The 23,537-nt window shown below is 39.6% G+C and overlaps 1 protein-coding gene across 8 annotated transcripts in view; it reads right to left on the reverse strand.

The window, feature by feature from the left end:
* parga (poly (ADP-ribose) glycohydrolase a) overlaps nucleotides 1-23,537 on the reverse strand; it is a 184,984-nt gene that overhangs the window by 76,265 nt on the left and 85,182 nt on the right. For all 8 annotated transcript variants that reach the window (XM_041176258.1, XM_041176254.1, XM_041176255.1 and 5 more), the window contains one exon: nucleotides 20,668-20,825. In XM_041176258.1, the coding sequence (XP_041032192.1) occupies nucleotides 20,668-20,825 (158 nt within the window). The remainder of the gene's footprint in view (nucleotides 1-20,667; nucleotides 20,826-23,537) is intronic.

Here is a 23,537-nt window from a genome sequence, read left to right on the forward strand (position 1 = left end):
ATCCTGATGCATTTTCCACTTTAGAGTGCCACATGGATAGTTGTTATCACATGCTGTCCTGCAATAGTGCTACATAGAAGACAATCTTACCCGAATCTTCTTGTCAAAGGACAGTCGCAATAAAGGAGTTGCAGTTGAAAAAGGAACTTAAAAAGACTTCAAAAAGTGACATCTACTTTTCACTTTGTGTGTTATGGAATTCAGAAACGCTCTTTACTCCAGAGCTATGGGAGAGTGAAACTACTGATACCTCCATAGCACCTTTCTCAAAGGGAAACTCTCCATTTCTCATTTTATCACCAGGAAACATTTCATCCAGCTGATCACTTAGCGTCAAGTAATTTGCTAGATGATTTTTCAGGAGCTTAACTAAGCTGAGAAACCACTCATTCAAGTAAAGGTAGGTATGATGAAATTACCAAGACACATTGTCCTTCGCCAACCCAAGAGGAAGGCTGCATATGGACCAGAAAACTAAACATTAACAGGGAAGTAGCACAATCTGAAAAATAAAAGAATATTTCAATGGATGGCTTCTCATTAATGGAATTAGAGTATGAAACATCAACTTTTTTAATATGACTTTCTCGACTAAGTGATTTAATCATAACAGAGGCATCTACCTCAGCCACTGAGGGTGAGGGGTGGAGGGAAGTGCCCCCATTGCCCCTTTACCAGATTAATTTGTATTTATTTTTGCAGATATTTCAACCTTTTGATCAAATTAATTTACATTATGTTACAGATGTATTCTGAATATCTGCGAGATTTGACGTAACCCATGCGCAGCAAAAAATCGAAGTCAAAGTTGCTGTAGTTAAGAGGTCAGCAAAAATGGACTAAAACTTATATCACTTGGGTCTGCATAATTTATTATTTTTTTATTTGTCTTGTGGAAGCAGCGATCAGTATGATTGTGTGTTCATTTGACTGAATAGTTTGAATTTGGTCATCGAGGGAGACAACTGAATTGTAAAAAAAGACAGCAAAATATCAAGCTACAATTAAATATAGCTGATATACCAGGTCTGGTATGAAAATTACAAATTCCTGAAGATAAAAAAAAAATCAACACCTAACATCTTTGGGGAAAAAAAGCAATTAAATGATATTTTAGTATCTTAATGTTCAGCAAATCAAAGCTAAATGGAAACTTTAAGATGCCAAGGGCATTTCTTACCAGCTGGTTTATTTCATAACCCATTCAATTAGTTCTGGAATCTTGGTGCCACATTTGATCCTAAGATGAACTTCAGACCTCATATTTCAGACCATCACACATCACTAACCACCTATTTCCACTTCCGTAACCATAACCCGACCTTGCCCTTGTCTCAGCTCACCTTTTGCTGAAATTGTCATCCATGCCTTTGTTACCTCTAGACTTGACTATTCCAATGCATCCCCAGCTAATCTTTCACATTCTACCTTGCATAAACTTGAGATCATCCAAAACTCTGCTGCCTGTATATTTACTCACAGCAAGTCCCGCTCCCCTATCAACCCTGCGCTTGCTGACCTACACTGACTCCCGGTCAAGCAAAGTCTTGATTTCAAAATCCTCATCCTTGTTTTCAAATCCCCTCATGGCCTTGCCCCTCCCTATCTATGTAATCTCCTCCAACCATATAACCTCAGATATTTGCGCTCCTCTAATTCTGGCCTCTTGTGCTTTCGCAGTTATAATTGCTCCACCATTGGTGGCTGTGCCTTCAGCTGTCTATGGCCCAAGCTCTGGAATTTCCTCCCTACATCTCTCTGCCACTCTATCATTTTCTTCCTTTAAGACACTGCTTAAAACCTACTGCACTAGATACCTAATATCTCCTTATGTAGCTCAGTGTCACACTTTGATTTATAGTGCTCCTGTGAAGTGCCTTGCGATGTTTTCTTTAATTCATTCATGGGATGTGGGCTTCGCTGGCTGGGCCAGCATTTATTGCCCATCCCTAGATGCCCTTGAGAAGGTGGTGGTGAGCTGCCTTCTTGAACCACTGCAGTCCATGTGGTGTAGGTACACCCACAGTGCTGTTAGGAAGGGAGTTCCAGGATTTTGACCCAGCTGACAGTGAAGGAACGACAATATATTTCCAAATCTACGTTAATGGCACTATATAAATATAAGTTATTGTTGCTATTCTACTTTATTCCTATAACCACTGAATTCATGAACATGAAGTATTTTTAAGACAATGCAAATTTGCCTTTTAACAGAAAAACCTAGAAAAACTGAGCTATAATGGTTTCTATGCTATCCTACATGTAATAACGTTAACATATTCTGTGCGCCTGCCTTCCTTTAAAAAAAAAAATCAACGTTATGTTATCTGTTGGAATGGATATTTTGAGTTCCAAAAAGGTACACAATCAAGGTAGTCAAGCTAGTTTTCCACTATTACACATTGTGTGATGTGCTTCCATCAAAGGAACACCACAACATCTCAAATATTTCACACGTTCTTTTAATTGCAATTATAACAAATTATCTTGTAAAGCAGACTCTCCTTTGCCATTTCCTTTTTATTTACATAATAACCAGCTTTGGGGCTCATAAATGTTTCTTTGACAAGTAACAAGTTATGATCTCATCGGGCTTTGAGTTAAAGGTCATCAGACAACAGCTGCAGACAATTAAGATTTACTGCAGAATAATAACCATTTGCAGTAGAAATTACTCCCTCAAGCCAGTAGGATTAGTTTGTTTATACTATGAAGATAACATGTGCATGATTACCCTTGGTGTTTTAGGTCGTGGAGGGCATTGGACATCAAATGCATAACTAATTTAGGTAACCACTCCAAAGCCCATGTCAGATTTTAGGCTGTAATTTATAACTCAGGAAGCCTACAGTCAGGGACTAAACTTCCTTATGGTTTTGCATTGTGCAATAAGTGAAAACAAATATTCACCATTGACATCTTTCTTTATAAAACTAGTCAAAAAAATCTAACTTTTTGTTACAATTACATTATAATATTTTGGGACTATAGCTTTTAAATTTAGGATAAACAAAGGGAGTCACGTGACCTGTTCTGCAGTCTGCCTGACAGTAAGCCTGGATGATTTGATTGTTAGAGATCAAAGAAAGGCTTAGATAATTTTACTGAGAAGGCGGTGCAAGGTATCGGCCCCACAGCAGGTTATCATGCTTGGAGATAATGACAGGAGTCTCTGAGTTTACAATAAGCAGATTCTGGGTTGCCCAAAGTCTCAAAGGTATTATAGGTATCCAGTCGTAAACCTGTTGTACTGCAGTGGTCCATTTATTTCTAAGATGAGTGAAGTTGGAGTCAAGAATATTGGAGTTATTATTATAATATTAAGAATAGCTAATCAACATTTCTACCTGGATGCCAGGTTACCTTGTTTCACATTGCTATGGAGAAGAGAACAGAGGAAGCCAATTTTGAGGTCAGGTTACAAGCTTCCCTGCAAATCAATGAATATCACAGACATGTAGCAGTGTTTTATGTGGTCAGTGGAAAGATAATGCTGCTTATCTTTGCAAGCTACCACAGCTGGATACGGGAGGGAGAAGGTCTCTAGTTGAAGAGACACATCCTGCAGCCATCCAAAGATTCTGGGAGTTTGATCCTGGTAAGGCCAGGGGAAAGAAGAATCATCAGAACAGAGTCTACTGTTGGTGGTACAAAATCTCACCTTCTGATAGGGTACTTTATACTCTTCTGGACTAAACATTAAGCTTAACAACTTCAGACCATGAACTCAGTCTCCATTTTGAATTTTCTTTCTCCAGCACACCCTCTCCTCACCCAACCTTTGCCATGTGGCAGTCTGCATCTTGTTCCCATGTTTTTACTTTCAGACAGAGCTGACCTTTATTGTGCTATTACACCTACTCTGGAGCAATGCTTTGTTTCTTTGTTACTACCATTATCACTCCCTTTGCCTTTTGCTCCATGACATCTTTATCATTTAATCTCCCTCGCCCTCTAACCTATCCCTGACCTTCCCTTATGTTTCACCTGATCTTCCTGCCTTTTTCAACAGCATAAACCCATTACATTTCTACCACACTTCAGTTCTGAAGAAGAGTCTTTTCAGACTCAAAATGTTAACTCTGTTTCTCTCTCCGCAGATATGCTGCCAGACCTGCTGCGTTTTTCCAGCATTTTCTGTTTTTTATTTCAGATCTCCAGTATCTACGGTATTTTTTTTATTTAGCGTTTTTAGTCATTTGTTACAGTAAATGTTTTAAAACATGAAATCTTGTCATATCTTTTTCAGCTATTAACTGGAAGTTTAAATCTCTTTTTAAAAGTTAATCAGTCTCTATGTAGATCATTACATTTTGTTTGAGGCTTTAACAAACCCAGTCATGGTTTACAATGCTTTCTCAAACAATATATGTCAATATATATTTACATAATATATGTAATTTATACAATATGCATGTATTTTCTATGTAAAACAGGAATAGCTTACTATTTACAGCAAAAGAAAGAGGCCACTTGGTCCATGCCAGTGTTTATGCTCCACACCAACCTCCTCCTATCCTTCCTCACCTAACCCTATCAACATATCCTTCTATTCCTTTTACTATGTGTGTATCTAGCTTCTCTTTAAATGCTCCTGTGCTAGCTATGCCAACTACTCCCAGTGGTAGCAAATTGGGTAAAGAAGTTTTTCCTGAAGTCTTTATTGGATTATTAGCGACTGCCTTATATGTTTGGCCCCCGGCTCTGATCTCCCCATAAGAAACATCTGCTCTACTCTACCCTATCAAATATTTTCATTATCTTGAAGTTCACTATTAAATCACTCCTCGTTCTTTATTTATACTTCAAAAGGTATAGTGTTCAATATAGGAATTGAATTTACATTAATAATTTATAATATTTCCTGCAATTTTATATTTAAGTAATTTAGGCTTTATGCGTATCTATGTACAATTTTAAAATGTGCGTGGCTGCACTGATGGTACAATTTTTCTACAGCCATAATTTTATGTTTTTATCTAAACATTTAATCCTGAAATTGCTTACGTAAACTATTGCTTGATAACAGTGTAGTTGCCAGTTCTAGCCAGCAGATGACATTATGAAGTGGGTTTGTGAAGTCTCTCTCCCTCCCCACCCACGCCTCTTGCCCCATCGTCATCTTTCATATTAAAAAAAAATTGTCAACTGACCTGGGTCCGCATCAAGGGAAAATTATTGGGTCTTGTAAATTCTATTAAAGCCCAGAGACTTTCTTGGTAAACAGCAACAATATGCTGAGGAACAGTAATAACTCCATAGTTTAGGTAGTGTTAAGTCTTCTGTGCATGTTTTCATATATTGATCTTGCAAGCTCTTTCACTATTTCCCTAAAGCATTGCAATATCAATTCACATTGACGTATCATCTAGCTCTTGTCACTTACACTGAAGCACCAAATCATGGCAAGATAGACCAGCACATTTTAAAGCAGCAGTCTTAATATATTGGAATGAAAATTTATCTTGTGTAAAGTCCTTTAAATGCTGCATTGAAATGTGTTGTGGTGATTTGTCAGCCATTTGTTGTGTTCTGATAATTTTGTTAAATTGGATGCTGTTTTTTTTCTAAACATAAAATCATTTCAGGTAACTTAGTGAAGATATTAGACTTTTGCAACCCACCTCCCCACAAGCCCAAAAAAGTCTACAGCTCAATGATGGGAGATAGAACTTCTGAGACAACCCCTAAAGTCTACAAATAACTAAATAGAATAATTAAAAAAAAACACAATTTCAGACTTCCAACTAGGCTCTACACTGAACAAATCCAAGAAATCCAACTGTGAATAAATTAGGGGAAGTTAGTTAAAATAGTCTCTTTTTGATATAAACTCGAACATCTTGAACCTCAGTGTATGTAAAATGCAAGGGATGAGTCTCAGTGTTACAATTTGAGTCAAATTGGGCCTAAAATAATTTTGACAGCCCAGAATTACATCGAAATTATAACTCGGAAACAGTCCATTCAGCCTAAGCAATCTGAATTGGTACAAAAGAAAAGAATGCAGATGTTGGAAACCTGAAATAAAAACACAAAATACTGTAAATACTCAGCAAATCAGGCAGCATCTAGAATCATAGATGCCTACAAGCACATGAAGCCATTAAACCCGTTGTGTTTGTGCCAGCTTTCAGCAACAGCAACTCACGTAGCCCCATTTCCCCGCTTTTTCCCTTCAGCCCTGCAAATATTTATTCTTGATATAATTATCTAATTCTCTTTTGAAAGCCTTAATTGATTCTCCATCACACTTCCAGGCAGTGCATTCCAGATCCTAACCAATCACTACATTAAAAAGATTTTCCTCATGTCATTGTTTCTTTTGCTGCTCACTTAAATTGGTGTCCTCTGGTTCTTGATCCTTCAGCTAATGGAAACATTTTCTCCCCATCTACTCGGTCTAGACCCCTCATAATTTTGAGCACCTCTATCAAATCTCCTTTTAATCTTTCCTCCAAGGAGAACAGTCCCAGCTTCTCCAACTTATCCAAGTACCGGAAGTTCCTCACCAGTGCAACCATTCTTGTGGATCTTTTCTGCACCCTCTATAATGCCTTTGCATCCTTCCTAAAGTGTGGTGCCCAGTACTGAACATAATACTCCAGTTGCGGCTCAACCAGTGTTTTACACTGATTTATCATAACTTCCTTCTCCTATGCCCCTATTTATAAAGCCCAGGATCATCTATGTTTGTGGGGAGAAATACAGAGTTAACATTTCAGGTTGATGACATTTCATCAGAAATGGGCCAGGACATCGACCAAAGCATTAACTCTTTTTCTATCTCCACGGATGTTGCTGACAATCTGTGTTGGTGTTTACCCGCCACACAAGCAAACATCCTAATCCCATTGTTCATATAATCCTTAATCCTCCTTTCCTTCAACCACACATCTAAACTATTCTTAAATGTTGACATGGCCTCTGTATCAATTACTCACAGTAATGCATTCCACAACCTCACGACCCTGTGCAAAAAGGTCCTTCTCACTGGTCTAAATCACACAAGATTAAATGTATCTATGCCCCTTCAGTGTCAATCCAGCAATCAGTAGCAACAGTCTATTCCTATCAACTCTGTCCTCTTAATTTTAAAAATCTTCATCAAAATGCACTTAAATCTCTTCTGTTCTAATTTTTCAAGTCTGCATATTTTAATTTCTTCATTCCAAGGCTGTATACTTGTGAATCTGCACTGTTACCTAATTAACCCAACATAATCAGTTTTTTGGCAAGCTTTTAAAAGGCTGTTGGAAGCCGCTTTTAATATTGCATCTGCTGAGTATGCTTAGAAATTACTTTTCTGCTTAATCTTCTGGCTCTTTCTTCATACAGGCTGAACATTCAGTAACTTTAAAAAAAACTATGCCAATTTAATTCAGTTCGATATCTGACTCATTTTATATATAAGTTGAACCAAAATGAAACCCTTCAGTGATGAATTCCGTGTAGGTAGTCTTGTGACAAGTCTCATAAGCCAAACATTGCCTACTGCTGTGAAAGAAGCCAAGAAATATATTATACTGAATTGACCACCCTCTGTTGACAGTTGCCGGTTCAGCTGACGAAATAATTATATAAGCTCACCCTGACACTTCAGGTTTACTTTTTACATTAATTTCTCAGTTGAAGTCTCAAACCTTTCAAGGTAGATTTCTCTTCCTCAGATATTGGCTGAAAATTAGTATCATCATTTGCTCCCCTTAAGTTGTATACCGCCACTGGCAAGAGGATGTGGTTACAACATGACAAGATTCTACTATAAATGCCAAAATAGGAATTTTTAATGGGAAAACTTGACAGGATCTGCACAGAGAAGATTTTAACATATATATATTGACGGGCAAATTACCATATGGAATGTAAATATAAAAGAAACATTACAAACACATGAGATAGAGATAAAAAATAGTTAAGGTAAGAGGTCACTTGTGGGCATAGTTTATTGGCTTCCTAACAGTAGTTACACGGTAGGACAGGGTATACAGGGAGGAATAAATGGAGTGTGTAAGAAAGGTCCCGCAATAATCATGGGTAACTTTAATCTACATGTAGGTTGGTCGAATCAGATTGGCAAAAGTAGCCTGGAACATAAGTTCATAGTGTTTTCCGGACAATTTCTTGCAGCAGTAAATTCTATAGCCAACCAGGAAGTAGGCTATTCTGGGTCTGGTAATGAGCAATGAGATAGGATTAATCAATAAACTCTTAATAAAGGAGCCTCGAGGTACTAGCGATCATAACAAGATAAAATTTCATGTTCAGTTTGAAGGGGAGAATTGTGGATCTAAGGCTAGTGTTCTAAACCTGAATAATGGTGTGAAATGGTGCGGTATAAGGGTATGAAAGCAGATCAAGCTAAAGTGAATTGGGAAACTAGGTTAAAAGGCAGGTCGGTGAAGATGCAATGGCAGACTTTGAGAGACATATTTAATAACTCTCAGCAAAGATTTATGCCAGTGAAAAAGACAGACTCTGAGAAGGATGCATCATCCATGGCTGAATAAGGAAGTTAAGAATAGTATCAAATTGAAAGAACACTGTACAAATCTGCAAAGGTTAGTGGTAGGTCAAAGACTGGTCAAATTTTAAGAACCAACAAAGAATGAGGAGGGAGAAGGAAGAGTATGACAGAAAGCTAGCTAGTGATATAAAAGCAGATGGTAAGAGTTTCTACAAGTACTTAAATAGGAAAAGAGTAACCAAAACTAATGTTGGCCCTCTAAAGAGTGTGTGGGGATTGATAATGGAAAACAAGGAAATGGCAAAAGCGTTGAACAGGTACTGTGTGTTTGTCTTCACTGTAGAATACCAAGAAAATATTCCAAAGATACTTAAAAATCAAGAGGTGAATGGGAGAGAGGAACTAAAAACAATCACAATTACTGGGTAAAGGTGCTGGGAAAACTATTAGACCTAAAGGCTGACAAGTCCCCAGGACCAGATGGCCTGCATCCTAGGGTCTTGAAAGAAGTGGCTGCAGAGATAGCAGATGCATTGGTTATAATCTTCCAAAATTCCTTAGATTCTGTAAGGGTCCCAGTGGGTTGGAAAATAGCTAATATAACAACTTTATTCAATAAAGGAAGGAGACAGAAAGCAAGAAACTACAGGCCAGTTAGCCTAACATCCGTCATAGGGAAATTGCTAGAATCCATTATTAATGAGGCTATAGCAGGATACTTAGAAAATCATAATTTGATCAGGCAAAGAGAGTCAACACAGCTTTGTGAAAGGGAACTCATGTTTAACTCATTTATTATAGGTTTTTGAGGAAGTGACAAGCAAGGTGGTTAAAAGGGGAAGCTGTAGATGTAGTGTACTTGGATTTCCAGAAGATATTTGACAAGGTGCCACATCAAAAGTTACTAAACAAGATAAGGTTACTTCTTCTCTTAGGCAGCCTCTCGGGGTGGAGGATGACTTGCTTCCATACTAAAAATGAGTTCTCAAGTGACTGAAGAGTCCAACAGTCTCTGTTATAGGTGGAGCAGACTGTGGTAGGGGGAACGGATGGGTGGGATGGCCGGGTTGTGCTCCTTTCGCAGTCGACACTTGACTTCAGCTAGCCCTTGGCAATGAGACTCGAGGTGTTCAGCTCCTTCACGGATGCTTTCCCTCCACTTCGGGCGGTCTTGGGCCAGGGATTCCGAGGTGTCAGTGGAGATGTTGTACTTTTTCAAGGAGGCTTTGAGAGTGGCCTTGAAGCCTTTCCTCTGCCCTCCTGGGGCTCGAAGCTCCGAGTAGAGCGCTTGTTTTGGGAATCTTGTGTCAGGCATGCAGATGATGTGGCCTGCCCAGCAGAGCAGATCAAGCATCGTCAATGCTTCAATGCTGGGGATGTTGGCCTGAGCGAGAACACTGACATTGGTGCGCCTATTCTGCCAATGGATTTGCAGGATCTTGCAGAGTCAGCGCTGGTGGTACTTCACCAGAGTTTTGAGGCACTTGCTATACATAGTCCAGGTCTCTGAGCCATATGGGGGGGGGGGGGGGATCAATCACTTCTGCTCTGTAGACAATTAGCTTGGTGCCAGGTTTGAGGTCCTGGTATTCGAACATTCTCTTCCTCAGGCGGCGCTGGCACACTGAAGACGGCGTTGAACCTTATTGTTTATGTCCGCCCTTGTTGACAGTAGGCTTCCAAGGTATGGAAAGTGGTCCACATTGTCCAAGGCCTCGTTGTGGATTTTGATAACCAGGGTCAGTGCAGTGAGGAGAGGGCAGGTTGGTAGAGGACCTTTATCTCACAGACGTTTATTGTAAGGCCCATGCTCTCGTATGCCTCTATGAAAGTGTTGACAATGGTTCGGAGCTTCGCCTCCGAGTGTGCGCAGACGCAAGCATCATCTGCATACTATGGCTCAATGACAGAGGATGGATCTGGCCTGCAGGTGGTGGAGGTTGAACAGGTTCCCGCTTGTTCTGTAGTTTAACTCCACTCCAGCGGGGAACTTGCTGAGGGTGAGGTGGAACATTGTGGCAAGGAAGATCGAGAAGGGCGTTAGTGCGATGACACAGCCTTGACCCCGGTCTGAACGTGGATTGGGTCTGTAGTGGATCCATTGGGTCTGGATCATGGCTTACATGTCATTGTGGAGCAGGCGGAGGATGGTGACAAACTTCTGGGGCAGCCAAAATGGAGGAGAATGCTCCATAATCCTTCGCGGTTAACAGTGTCAAAGGCTTTTGTGAGTTCAAAGGTACAAGGGTTGGTGACGTTCCTTGCATTTCCCTTGCAGTTGCCGCACGTAAAGATCATGTCCGTTGTGCCGCTTATGGGCGGGATCTGCATTGCGACTCTGGGAAGAGCTCTTCAGCTACAGGGAGAAGGCAATTGAGGAGGATTCTTGCGATGATCTTCCCTGTGGCCGACACCAGGGAGATTACTCTATAGTTACAGCAGTCAGACTTGTCACCTTTCTTGAAGATGGGCGTGATTATGGTGCTTCCGTGATCTCCTGGCATTCTCTCCGCCTTCCAGATAAGGGAGATGAGGCCATGTATTCGCACCAATAGTGTTTCTCCACCATGCTTTAGTGTGTCGCTGGGGATTCCATCCACTCCTGATGCCTTGTTGCTCTTTAGATGTTGAACGACCTTTTCTACCTTGTGCCGGGTTGGGGTTGTGCTGAGATGGTGGTGGGTAGCATGCTGCGAGATGGAGTCAAGGACACTCATGTTGAAGACAGAGTCTCTGTTAAGATGGTCTTTGACGTGCTCCTTCCAGCGGGTACTGACTGCCTCTCTGTCCTTGATGAGCACCTCCCTGTTTTTAGCCAGCAGTGGAGAGGGGCCTTGGGTGCTTGGGCCATAGGTAGTTTTGACTGCGCTAAAGAAACCTCATGCTTCATAGTTGTCGGCTAACTGTTGGATCTCTTGTGCTTTCTCCACCCACTATCTGTTCTTTAGGTTACTGGCTTTTTGCTGGACCTCAGCCTTGAGCCGTCTGTAGGGCTGCTTACTTGTTCTCGAGTGGGGTTGCTGTTTCAGGTTCAGAAATGCGTTGCGCTTGCGGCTTACCAGCTCCTGGATTGCCTTGTCCTTCTCATCGAAACAGTCTTGGTGTTCCTGGTAAGTGGAGCTGACGATGGAGGCCTTGAGGGCAGACCAGGTGCTGTGGACACTCTGCATCTCTGGGTCACTGTGAGTTGCCAGGTTGCAAGTGCTGCGCTGGCTGAATAAGGCTGTCTTATCAGGGTACCATTGGTATTGGATTTCCCTAGCCCATCTCTGCCGATTACATCTCCCCAGAGGTCTGTATCCTTCCTAACTCTGGCGCTGAAGTCACCAAAGAGGATCAGCTTATCGTCCGTTGGGACTTGGGCCAGGGATCATTCTAGGCTGGAGTAAGATTCCTCTTTGGACTTGTCAGTAGCGTCCAGTGTATGCGTTGAAGACTGTAGTGCATTTGTTCTGGGCTAGTGTAAGCCGAAGGGTCATGAGGCGCTTGTTTATCCCGCAAGGGGTGTCTTTGAGATAGCCAATTAGTTTGTTTTTAATGGCGGAGCCAACCCTGTGGAGGTGGCAATCTTCTACTGGTTTCCCTTTCCAGAAGGTGTAACCGCTACATTGTTCCTTGAGCTGGCCTTCCACGCCTGCTGAGTCTCACTTAGGGCAGCAACGTCAATGTCAAAACATCTGAGCTCCCAGGCAATGACAGCAGTACCCCATTCTGATCTGTCACTGTTGGGATTATCGAGGAGGGTCCTTACATTCCAGTTCCCATTTTAAGGGGGTGGAAGTTGCATCTGTGAGAGTTCTTTTAACGTGGGGTGGCCATTGCACACCAGCTACCACACGGGGTTCAAAGAGCAAGACTTTGTTCCAGCGGCAAGGGGGGCCAAGACGACAGGAGACCAGGCTCCACTGTGTGGACCTAGGACACACAGACACACATACCCTTACTGCACTTTTTTCTCCTTCCCACAGGACCTCTCTCCCTGGGATTCATAAAGAGCAGTGGTGGCTTCACGATCTCTCTGTTGGCCCAGGCTGCACAGAGCCAGGCAGTAACCACCAGATGGTGATTTCTGCCTCCTGGTCCTCACCCACTCTTCTGGGTGGTGATTCCTGTCTCCGGGCTTTCTTTTCACCTGCTTTCCTCTGTGATGGTTACTGCCTCTGGGTCCTGACATACTCTGGCTCTCCACTGCTGGCTGCCTCTCCACTTGCGCTGTTATCACACTCCCAACAGGTTCTCTTTTCCTAGGCTGGTACTCTCGTGCTGCAATGAGGGAGTGCTGTACTTTTACAGGAGCTGTCTGCCGTCTCAGGTGGATGTTGCCCATTACCTGCCATTATTATTGAATAATAGAATAACAAAGCCCCACATCCAGAGTCACCAGAACCTGCAGCCTGGAATTGGGATTGGGAGAAACAATATAACACTCACAGTAATGTCCAATCCAGCCCCATTGCCAGGATAGTGAGAGAGTTTAGAAACACTCACCAACACAAGTCCAGTGAAACATCCAGGAGGAAAAGGGGGAGCAATGGCTGTGCCTTCCCCAGACCTCTCACTCAAATAAGATTACATGATGCAAGGGTAACATATTAATATGGATAAAGGATTGGCTAGCTAACAGGAAGCAGGGAAGGGGGATAAAATTCCCCCGCCCCCCCCCGATTTAGCAAGCTGCAACAAGTGGAGTGCCACAGAGATCAGTGCTGAGGCCTCAATTATTTACAATCTACATCCATGGTTTGGATGAAGGGACGGTAGCTAAATTTGTGGTTGACATCAAGATAGGTAGGAAAATGAGTTGTGAAGAGGAAGTAGAGAGTCTGCCAAGGGATATAGATAGGTTAAGTGAATGGGGGAAAAAAATTGGCAAATGGAGTATAATATGGGAAAACGTGAACTTGGCAGGAAGAATAAAAAAGCAGTATACTATTTAAATGGAGAGAGATTGCAGAAGTCGATGGTACAGAGGGATCAGGCTATCCTGGTACATGAATCGCAATAAGTTAGTATGCAGGTACAGCAAGTAGTTAGGAAGGCAAATGGAATGTTGGCATTTATTGCAAGGGGAATATAAAAATATAGAGAAGTTTTACTGCAGCTGTACAGGATCTTGGTGAGACCACATCTGTAATACTGTGTACAGTTTGAGTCTCCTTGTTTGAAAAAGTATAATTGCATTAGCAGTACAGAGAAGATTCACTTGACTCATTCCTGGGATGAGGGTCTTATCTTATGAAGAAAAGTTGGCTGTACCCATTGGAGTTTGGAAGAATGAGGGGGGATCTTATTTAAGCATATAATATTCTGAGGGCATCTGATAGAGTAGATAACAGGAGGATGCTTCTACTTATGGGAGAAGCTAAAACCAGGGGACACAGTTTAAGAATAAGAGGTCTACTGGTTAGAATGGAGATAAGGAGAATTTTTTTTCTTTCAGTGGGTGGTTATTCTGTGGAATTCTCTTCCCCAGAAAGCTGTGGAGGCTGGATCATTGAATTTATTCAAGGCAGAGTGAGACAGATTTTTGATAGACAAGGGAGTCAAAGGCTTACTGCAAAGTGCAGTTGAGACCACAACCAGATCAGCCATGATATTATTGAATGGTGGAGCAGGCTCGAAGGGCTGAATGGCCTACTCCTGCTTCTAATGTCTTATGTTCCAGTTACACTTTTACAATATGATGTCATATACAAATAAAATTGAGACATCATAATGAAATTTATTTCTCAAAATAAAACTAATCTACCAAAATCACAAGTACCAGAATGTGCTGATTCATTGCCTCATACTAACATTCTCATGAGATCCTAACAGTAGCTCCTTTATATTTTTTTTTGCTGAGGCAAATGGAAATTGTATTCAGGTATACATTTTTACAACTTATCAATTAGCATTAATTTTGAACCAAATCCTGATGCAGATTTATTAAACAAAAATTACATTCAAAATGCCTGCCTTAAAACAATGGCTCATCATTGGCAGTCATGTCCTCAATCGCTCAGACCCTATGATCTGGAATTCTAAGTTCCTCTGCCTCTACATCATCCCTCCTTTAAGATCCTCATTGAAACCCATCTCTTTCACTAAACTTTGAATCATCTCTCTTAATCTGTTTATTTGGCTCTGCGTTTTTCTTTTTTTAATGCCTTTGTGTGGAGGTCTTGTGGCACAGTACCTACCTTTGAGCCAGAAGCTCCAGGTCGGAATGCCACCCCAGGACTTGATGGTCAAGGAAGGTGTGTTCATAACATGGCCAAATAGGCTGAGTATCAACCGGCAAATCTTTCCAACACATGCCAATGGCAAGAGGCGGTAAAAATCGGAGAGATTCCTTGTCAGCCATGTGATGGAAAAAATGTTGGACCCTCTTACCATCACTATCCATAGCTCCAGATTACAGTAAATAGCTTGACATTTTTTCTATATTAAAAGTGGCATATGAAAACAAGCTCCTGTACTTTAAAAAAAAACAATTGTCTGAAAATGTCTCTTTCAGATAGCCACAGCAAAGTTATTCACCTTAGAGCAGTTAAGACAGTATGGATATCAGGAAATCTGTTGCGATTCTGAAATGTGATCATTATATGATCTATTATAGGCGCTATCAGTACTTAAAGCTGTGATCACTTATTTGATAAATGTGGAATGTGAATTATAAAATTTCAATTAATGTAATGGAGTTCATTTTGTTGATTAATTTTAAGAGTGTGCAGCTTGATCCCCATTTTCGAGGCCCTGAACCCCAACATTTTTCCAAATGCAAACTGAAGCCAAACAAAAAAAAGTTACAAGATTAATACTAACATATAGTAAATCATGCTGCTCAACACCTTTTAGGGATGAATTGATGCCCATCCAATACCTACACAAAAGAGTAAAACCAGTATATTGTTAAAGCATATAATTTTTTCAATTTTCAATGTCTCATGACACACTACAAAAAGCACTAGTTTTCTTTGCAAAAGTCTTGGCACATGGTGAATCTGCAACTTACCAATAATTGAGTTTAACATTTAGCAAGTGTCATGCTCTCAGTTAAAATTCTAATTGCTAGCAGGGAAGCTCTGCACCTGTGTCTAAATACATATGAGCGCTTTCTTGGGCTGGAGCATTGCAGCTGAAGCTAGGCAGTAGAAATTATATACAGAGATAAAAACAAAAAAACTGCGGATGCTGGAAATCCAAAACAAAAACAGAATTACCTGGAAAAACTCAGCAGGTCTGGCAGCATCGGCGGAGAAGAAAAGAGTTGACGTTTCGAGTCCTCATGACCCTTCGACAGAACTTGGAGACAGTTCTGTCGAAGGGTCATGAGGACTTGAAACGTCAACTCTTTTCTTCTCCGCCGATGCTGCCAGACCTGCTGAGTTTTTCCAGGTAATTCTGTTTTTGTTGTAGTAGAAATTATATGTCTGGCTAAAACTTATACTGCCAGTCTCATACTGGTAGTTGCAGAATAAATGCACCCTTAACGACAGGTTGGTTCAGTGACTACAGCCCATCTATTTATGAAAAGACAGGGAGCATCTGTATATGAAAGACAGGAAGCTAAGGAAACGGTTTTTGAATACTTTGGTGTGCCTTCAACAAGAATTATATTAAGACATTACTCTGCTGTCCTCTAACTATGTTAGATTAATTGAATTGGATAATTTACTCTTAAGAATCACCAGATGATGCTCATTACTGCCATAATTTATGTTGTTTACCATAATGCGTCTTTTATAATCACTTTATAATACTAAATCAAATTGAAAGTCATTCTGAACATAACATGTTTAATTACCTTTTTTAGGCAACCATGAGCGGAAATGTCTTATGAATGGAATACTCATGCTTATTCCTTTGTTCCTCATTCATAAGAGAACTTTATTTGCCTCTTCTGGAACACCACAAAGACATCTTTTCTTAATATTACAAACTATTCATACACAAAATATACTTAAACACAGATTTGCAAGTATTTCCCTTTACAACTTGACTTTAGTATCAATGCTATTCCATCAGGAATTTAAGTAATATTAAAAATTATGAGTGTTTTTAAAAGGGGTTAAGTGTGCTGCAATACAACATGGTTATATCATGAAATGTACTGTAACAGATGCTGCAGCCAAAAACAACTAATCACATATTTTCTGAACAGCACAAAAAGTTTGACATTCTAAGGTTCGACATTCTAATGTTCAACATTAATGGTTACAATGCTTCTACTTACTGCACTCCAATACCATAGGCTTGATATTTTTGCTGCTTATGTGCCTTGAAAAGAAAGTCTGCATGTTTAAACTGATTTTAAATAAAGCGTAGCACATTATGACTGTCAACTTCTGCAATTTCCACTTTTTGCTCCAAAAAGCTTTTAGGAAGTGTCTCAAAAATTATTAACCCTGTGATCAGTTTTGAAATCTTACAATATGTACACTTTGATTTTTTATAATTGTATAATCGTCTAATAAATTAACTTTTTAAATCTAACAACCCATAATTCATCAGATTGGTCATATCTGGTGTACTTGTAGGAAGAGGTGTGTCATAAGTTTCTAGAATATTTATGGAATTATTTTCACTCTTAGTGCAAAAAAGAATTGACATTTGTATAGCACCTTATCACACCCATCAGGTTATTTTCTAAGCACTTCATATCCAACTAACTGTTTTCGAAGCCCAGTCACTATTGTTTCTTAGGCACAGTGGTTAGGTCATGCAGTGCACTAACAAACTTCTTACTTCTTCACCCAAGAAATTCAGATGTACTGAAGATTCACAAGTTAACATGTAAGTCAACAGGGAAAATAAATGGGTAGATAAACAGGATATTTTCCATCAGCGTGCTTCACTGTATGTATGTTTGGATCTGGTGCTAAGCATTGTGTAGCTGCTTGTCTTACTATGGATACTGTTATATTCACAACTATGGTCACTTTTTATATTTGTAATCAGATTGGAATGGAGAGCTCCAATTGAAGGGCTGGTTGCAGCAGAAGACAGCTTCGCTGGATGGCTTTCTTCTGAGCTCTCATTTTCGATCCTATGGCTCAAATTATTTAAACTTTGAGTTAAGGTTGCTTAGCTCAACAATATGGACAGAAAACTGTAATACACCTGAGAGCATATTGAGAAACATGCATTGTAAAAAGAAATATCGATAGGTTTAATTGTTCAAAAATATTTCAAACATTTGAAGGTGTTCAGGAACAGCATCAGTGGATCTCTTGTGGCATTCTGTACTGCCATTTAGAAGGTAAACTGTTTCATAATTATGGAAATATAGCAAGCACATGTAGCACATAACACATTAATCAGGGAATATGTCTTGATTTGGCCATTTTCTTTTCCAGAAAAGGCTTGGAAATAAGAAATTTTAAAATGTGTTTTATTAAAAAAACAAGATGCTTTCCTGAAAGAGATGGCTTCTCCACACAGCCCTGTAGATAGTTGTGCATTTGGTGCAGTTAAATATTAACTATAATGTAAAATGGGAAGTTGTTTCTCTCCGAGCCCTATAACAATAGACAATTCATAAGCCATGTTTGGTTATTCAGAAAGACATTTTGTACCTTGATGTTAGAATCCTCTTTTATTGTCGCGATGCCTTTGAAAGAATCAGAACAGAGGCAACAAAAGCCATCAGGCAGCAAAAAGTTGAAAAAGCAATGAGTTGCTGTCATGATGGTTGGGCAGGATACAGAGATTGTCCTTTTATGTTGAACTAGCACTTACATGTTCTTTATTTTTCTAACAATACAGACTGCATCAAGAGACTCTAATCAATCTCATTGTTCTGTGTTTTTCTATCTACTCTGAAATAAAAGTATCTTACAATTCAAACCAAATATTGCCTCACCCAGAGCCCACTCTTCTGAAGGTAAACAGTTAAGTACACATGCAGAAGATATGGAATTCCAGCCCCAATCACAAGGACTTTCACTGTTGCATCTAGGTTTCTGACTAAACAGGTGGACGGAGTGCAGTGCAAGTCAAACGTCAAAAAAGTTGGCATCAGACCATTTAAGGGAGAAATTGGCATTATACCAGAGATGATAGCTACAGTAGACCTAAATCCTGTCAGATATCTAGGTCTTAACAACATATGCTTAATAGCCTTAAAGGAAGAATGTGGTTGATAGCTCAGGTGAAGAGTGCTTAATTTGGCAAGTGATATTAAGCTACAAGGTCTGGGTGGGTCAGAAGGGAAATCTTGTCTTCCACCAAATCAATTAGCTGGATTTTACCATGGACTTGGGGACCTGAGCCTGCACTTGCCAGCAGTGCAATCTTTAGGCAGGTGGCCTCCTAACTGGTTGCCTCTGAAGTCACCATCCTCTTAAGGGCAGTGGGTGGGCTCCCGAGGCTGCAGGCCCAGTCAGAGGACCAGCAGTTCCGGAGCCTTGACAGCCCCATCAGAAGAGGTGGGTGCTGCTGATACAGGTCAGAGACTGCAAAGGTATCTCAACTTGGAAGTGTTGATACAAGGCAAAAATTATGAGGATGAAAGCTGTTGGGTATCTCGGAGTGGAGGGACAAACCCACCACAAAATGCTTGCAAGGCTACAAAATCACCCCAAATTTGGGCCTAACCATGTTAATTAGCTGCCCGTCTCCATGGATCAGGCAGCTAATCCTATTCTCAGTCCACAAGGAAGTTCCCCAGCAGCAGGAATGTGTTGAGGAGATGCCCCAACACAGTTCCCTTCTATTTTCCCAATCCTCCTCCCCAGCCCCCAAGCATGCTCAACACAGGAAAATGAGGAACAATGACTCCTTATGAGGGAACTCTGAGAGTAGGCACACTCTGAGGTCAATCAAGGACTAATTGCTTTAACACCTATGTATTGAAATGAGTGGAATTAAAAAAAACTTATTTACAAACGGATTAGTTATGATTGGTTGTCATTTCATAAGCTAAGCTAGTCAGGTGCACAATATGCACCTTTCACATATAAGCAATACTCCTTTTAAAATTTAACTTGTGTGTGTGCAGTCCCTTTAACTATTTTGTTTCTCAGAGAACAAGGTTTACGCAACAACTTTCAGGCTACTGCACACTCCCACAGCATAATGGGAACAATGTAAGATGGACTACATATTTATAACAAAGCTTACGTATTGTACTCAAAATTTTTGAAAAATCTACAACCTCTCACATAAATCATACTCGAATATAGATAAGTTACAAAAGTAAGCTAACCCCTGAAGATCTTCAACATTCAAACTATTTATTCCAAAATAACATTACAGAAACGTTAACTGGATAACAGAATTGACCTACTACACAAAAACCAAATAATCCCCAAACGTGATCTACCCCTCCAATCATCCCATCATGTTCAAGCCATGTAAAAAAAATCCATTTCTATCCTAATGTGCATATTAGCAATCCAGCATATACAATTGTTTGTCGATAGCACAGTAAGGCCGCCTAGCCAACAGAGCACTGGTCACCTCCAAATTTATCATAAAACTTAATGAGTATATACCCAAACCAGCATATTGGATTATGTAATATTCCACAACAGTTCAATAAAATCAAATAATCACCAAAAACCCTGCCTGCTCCATGTGCTTTGAACATATGCTATTTATACTCGATTTCAGCAATAAACTTTCCCTTGTCAGCCATTCTTTCTTTTCCTGTCCCCGTTCTGTTTCCCCACTACACAATTTCTTAAGCAAAGATAATGAGTCCAAGATCATTTTCCAGATAGTCACAGGTACTTTCTTTTATCCAACCACAGGACCAAGCAGTTGGATAACTACAGTGAAATAGTTGGCTACTACAACCCAAGCATGCCTCCCTTGCTCTAGTGAAGCATATGACTTTCAAGTGGCAGTTCTCCAAGGTAACATACAAAACAAAATACTGCGAATGTTAGTAATATGAAATAAAAACAAATTGCTCAGGTCAGGCAGCACCTGTGGAGAAAGAAGCAGAGCTAATGCTTCAGGTCGATGACATTTCATTAGCTACCTGACCATGCTGAGTGCTATAAAATGGAATACTGTAACTTCACACACTAAACAATTAGTAAGGCAGTTTCAAAAATTACTGAAGCACAGTTCACCATAAATGCAAAATTTTAACAGAAAACACCCAACAACTTAAAGTAATGTTGACTCGCACTTTGAGAAATGGCACTGTAAAACCTATGTGGTGCGCAATTAAAGAATTACTGCGGTAGAGGAATTTTTGTACTTACTTCTTAAAGTTTATGTCCGGAAAGTTAGAGTATTCGGGTTTTATTTTGTTATTGCGTCGAGGAAATGTGCAAAAGAAGGCATTGGCCAGAAGGCATGCTATTTGTTCTTGTGACATTGTGATGGAGTGATTCATCTTCACTTTTAGCAGCGGTATCGGCTGGCATGGAAGGAGGCAAGACAAAGGTAATTAGTTTAGCAAACAAAGAAGCAAAATTACATTTACCAAATTATAGTATATATAGCAATTTAGGACCACTGCTACGCTCTACAAGCAGCCTCGTGACAGTAGTCTTGTTTATCTCAATTGATCGGAAAATGTTATTATTCAAGGTATTACCGATTCTCAATGTCTTAAACAGTCTCAAAACAACCTCAAGGAAAAAATAGATTGGCTCCTGCCCAATATTTTGTACAAGGGACACAATAGAACCTGGATACTTTTGTCTGGAATAAGGGAGGAGGTGTTTCTTCTTGTTCTTAATTTGCACTGACCCACTGTATTTAAAAATGCTTTAAATTATAATTATGCCCTTAGTTAATTTTTATCCAGATAGATTTTGCGTTCCAATGCTGGGCTGTGCATTTGCACTGAGTTTTGTATGGACTTCTTACCTTATATAGGTAAAACTGAAATATTATTTTTCAAGCAGAATTTTAGTTCCCATTTCTATATTTTGAAGTGGAGCTTTAACTATGAGATTAACTAGAAGTTATAAGTTTTGATTTCGAATCATAGAATCATGGAATGGTTACAGCATAGAAGGAGACCATTTGGTCAAACATGTTTGTGCCAGCTCTCTGCAAGAACAATTCAGTCCCACTCCTCCACCTTTTCCCTGCAGCTCTAAATTTTCTCATTTTAGATAATCATCCAATATCCTTTTAAAAGCTATGGTTGAATCTACCTCCACCACACTCTCAAGCAATGCATTACAGATCCTCAGTACTCGCTGCATAAAAAGATCTTTCCTCATGTCACCTCTGCTTATTTTGCCATTCACCTTAATTTGGTGCCCTCTGGTTCTTGACCCTTCTGCCACTAGGAACAGTTTCTCTGTCTACACCCCTCATGATTTTGAGCACCTCTTTGGTCTAGAATCTCATCTAGAGGGCAGCAAATTACATAATGTCCATTGGCATCCTAGCCTTTCTCTCTATGTAGTCCACATCAACAACAACTTGCTTTTATATAGCACCTTTAACATAATAAAACATCCGAAAGTACTTTACAAAAGTCATACCAAACAAAATTGGACACTGAACCATAGATAAAGTGAAGCTAGCTTTTAAGGAATGTCTTAAAAGGGGATGGGAGAGAAGGGGAAGTTTATTTAAAGAAAAAAAAGGTCACTTGGCATTTTGTTTTCACAGAAGCAGATTTACAACCACAATCCAAAGCTATTTTGCTTTTACTTTTACAAATAATTAGCTTTTTTATCGCAATGCTCTGGATTTTCTGTTTTGTACTGCTTTTGGGGGTTTAGTTCGATGACAGAGCCTACAGGGAAGGGATTGTAATTTACGTAATAGACTATCTTTTTACTTTGAAATTGGGCTTGAGAATATTTCCTGCCCATGTGGCATGCACTTTGGTAGTTTCAAATGAACAGGGATTGTTTCGCCGACAATGAGCAACCACCCTCAGAGAAACTGCGAGGATGACAGCACGCAAAGCATGCTGCTTTGCTGAGACAGACATTCTTTTCGATCAACGATCAGCTCCTGGGCGCAAAATTCAATAAAATTATGGTATGAATATATCCCATTCACCCAACGCTTGTATAAATGGCAAGCCTTCCACAGTAGAAATCTCACAAAACGTGCCTGTTTTTTTGACCATACAAATTTACTTATTGCAAAATTACAATTTTTGCACATGCTGTAGAAATCAATAAGTCAAAACCTTCACCTTTGATGGTTTAAGTAAAAGAGTTGTTGCTACAAATGCTCAAAAACATGAAATATTTTGTGACACGAAAACAGAAAACAAATTCCACAAATACAGTTCAACATGATGTGGAAGAAAAGTTTTGGAATAAGGGTGTTATCATCTCATGGTTTCATTAGTAATTTAAAACTGAAGCACCCAAACTTTCCCATGTGCTTTTGTTTCCAGCTTCTTGTTCCGTGAATATCCAACTGTGAATTGCTTTGGATTCTGGCAGACTTCTTTCAGAATCAGTTGGAATCAAACTGTTGATCAATTTCCAGATTTGGTTTCCCAGCTGCTGATATTTTCATAGTGAACACATGATTACACATTTACTTAAACTGTTCCAAACTGGGATGGAGCTAGGATGCTTCAGGTTCCAAATATAAATAGCTATCAGTGCGTTATGAATGTTATACTTGCAATTTTAAAATAACTTAGATCAGATTGGTATACTTGCGATTTTCTTTTCATACTTTTATATCTACTTACATCATTAGTTTTGCATTGTGCCTTCTTTCATTAGCTTCAAACTTTAAAAAACTACTTCTGGCCTCATAAGATTGTCATCAACTACAGCTAATAATATTGCAAGCACACAAATGTCAGGTTGATAGGTTGAATGTAAAAATCGAACTGAATTCAAGAGCAAATACTAATTACAATTAATTGAACTTGTATTTATATCCTTTGAGGATGCTTAACTAATTTCAAAGTAAGTTATTTTCATGCCGCAGAATGGATCAGATGACTGCTCATGAATTACTCTAAATATATGTACTTTATATAAATATAGCTTATGTTGCCAACTAAAAACTTGGTAATATTTATCACAGTAAGCCTGTGACAAACAATATTTATTCTAATAGAAATACTTGATGTTTTCAATTCTATTAAACAATAAGTCACATTAATCCATCAGAAATATTAAAAGTCAAT

The sequence above is a fragment of the Carcharodon carcharias genome, chromosome 28 (genome assembly GCF_017639515.1).
Source record: "Carcharodon carcharias isolate sCarCar2 chromosome 28, sCarCar2.pri, whole genome shotgun sequence".
NCBI lineage: Eukaryota > Metazoa > Chordata > Chondrichthyes > Lamniformes > Lamnidae > Carcharodon > Carcharodon carcharias.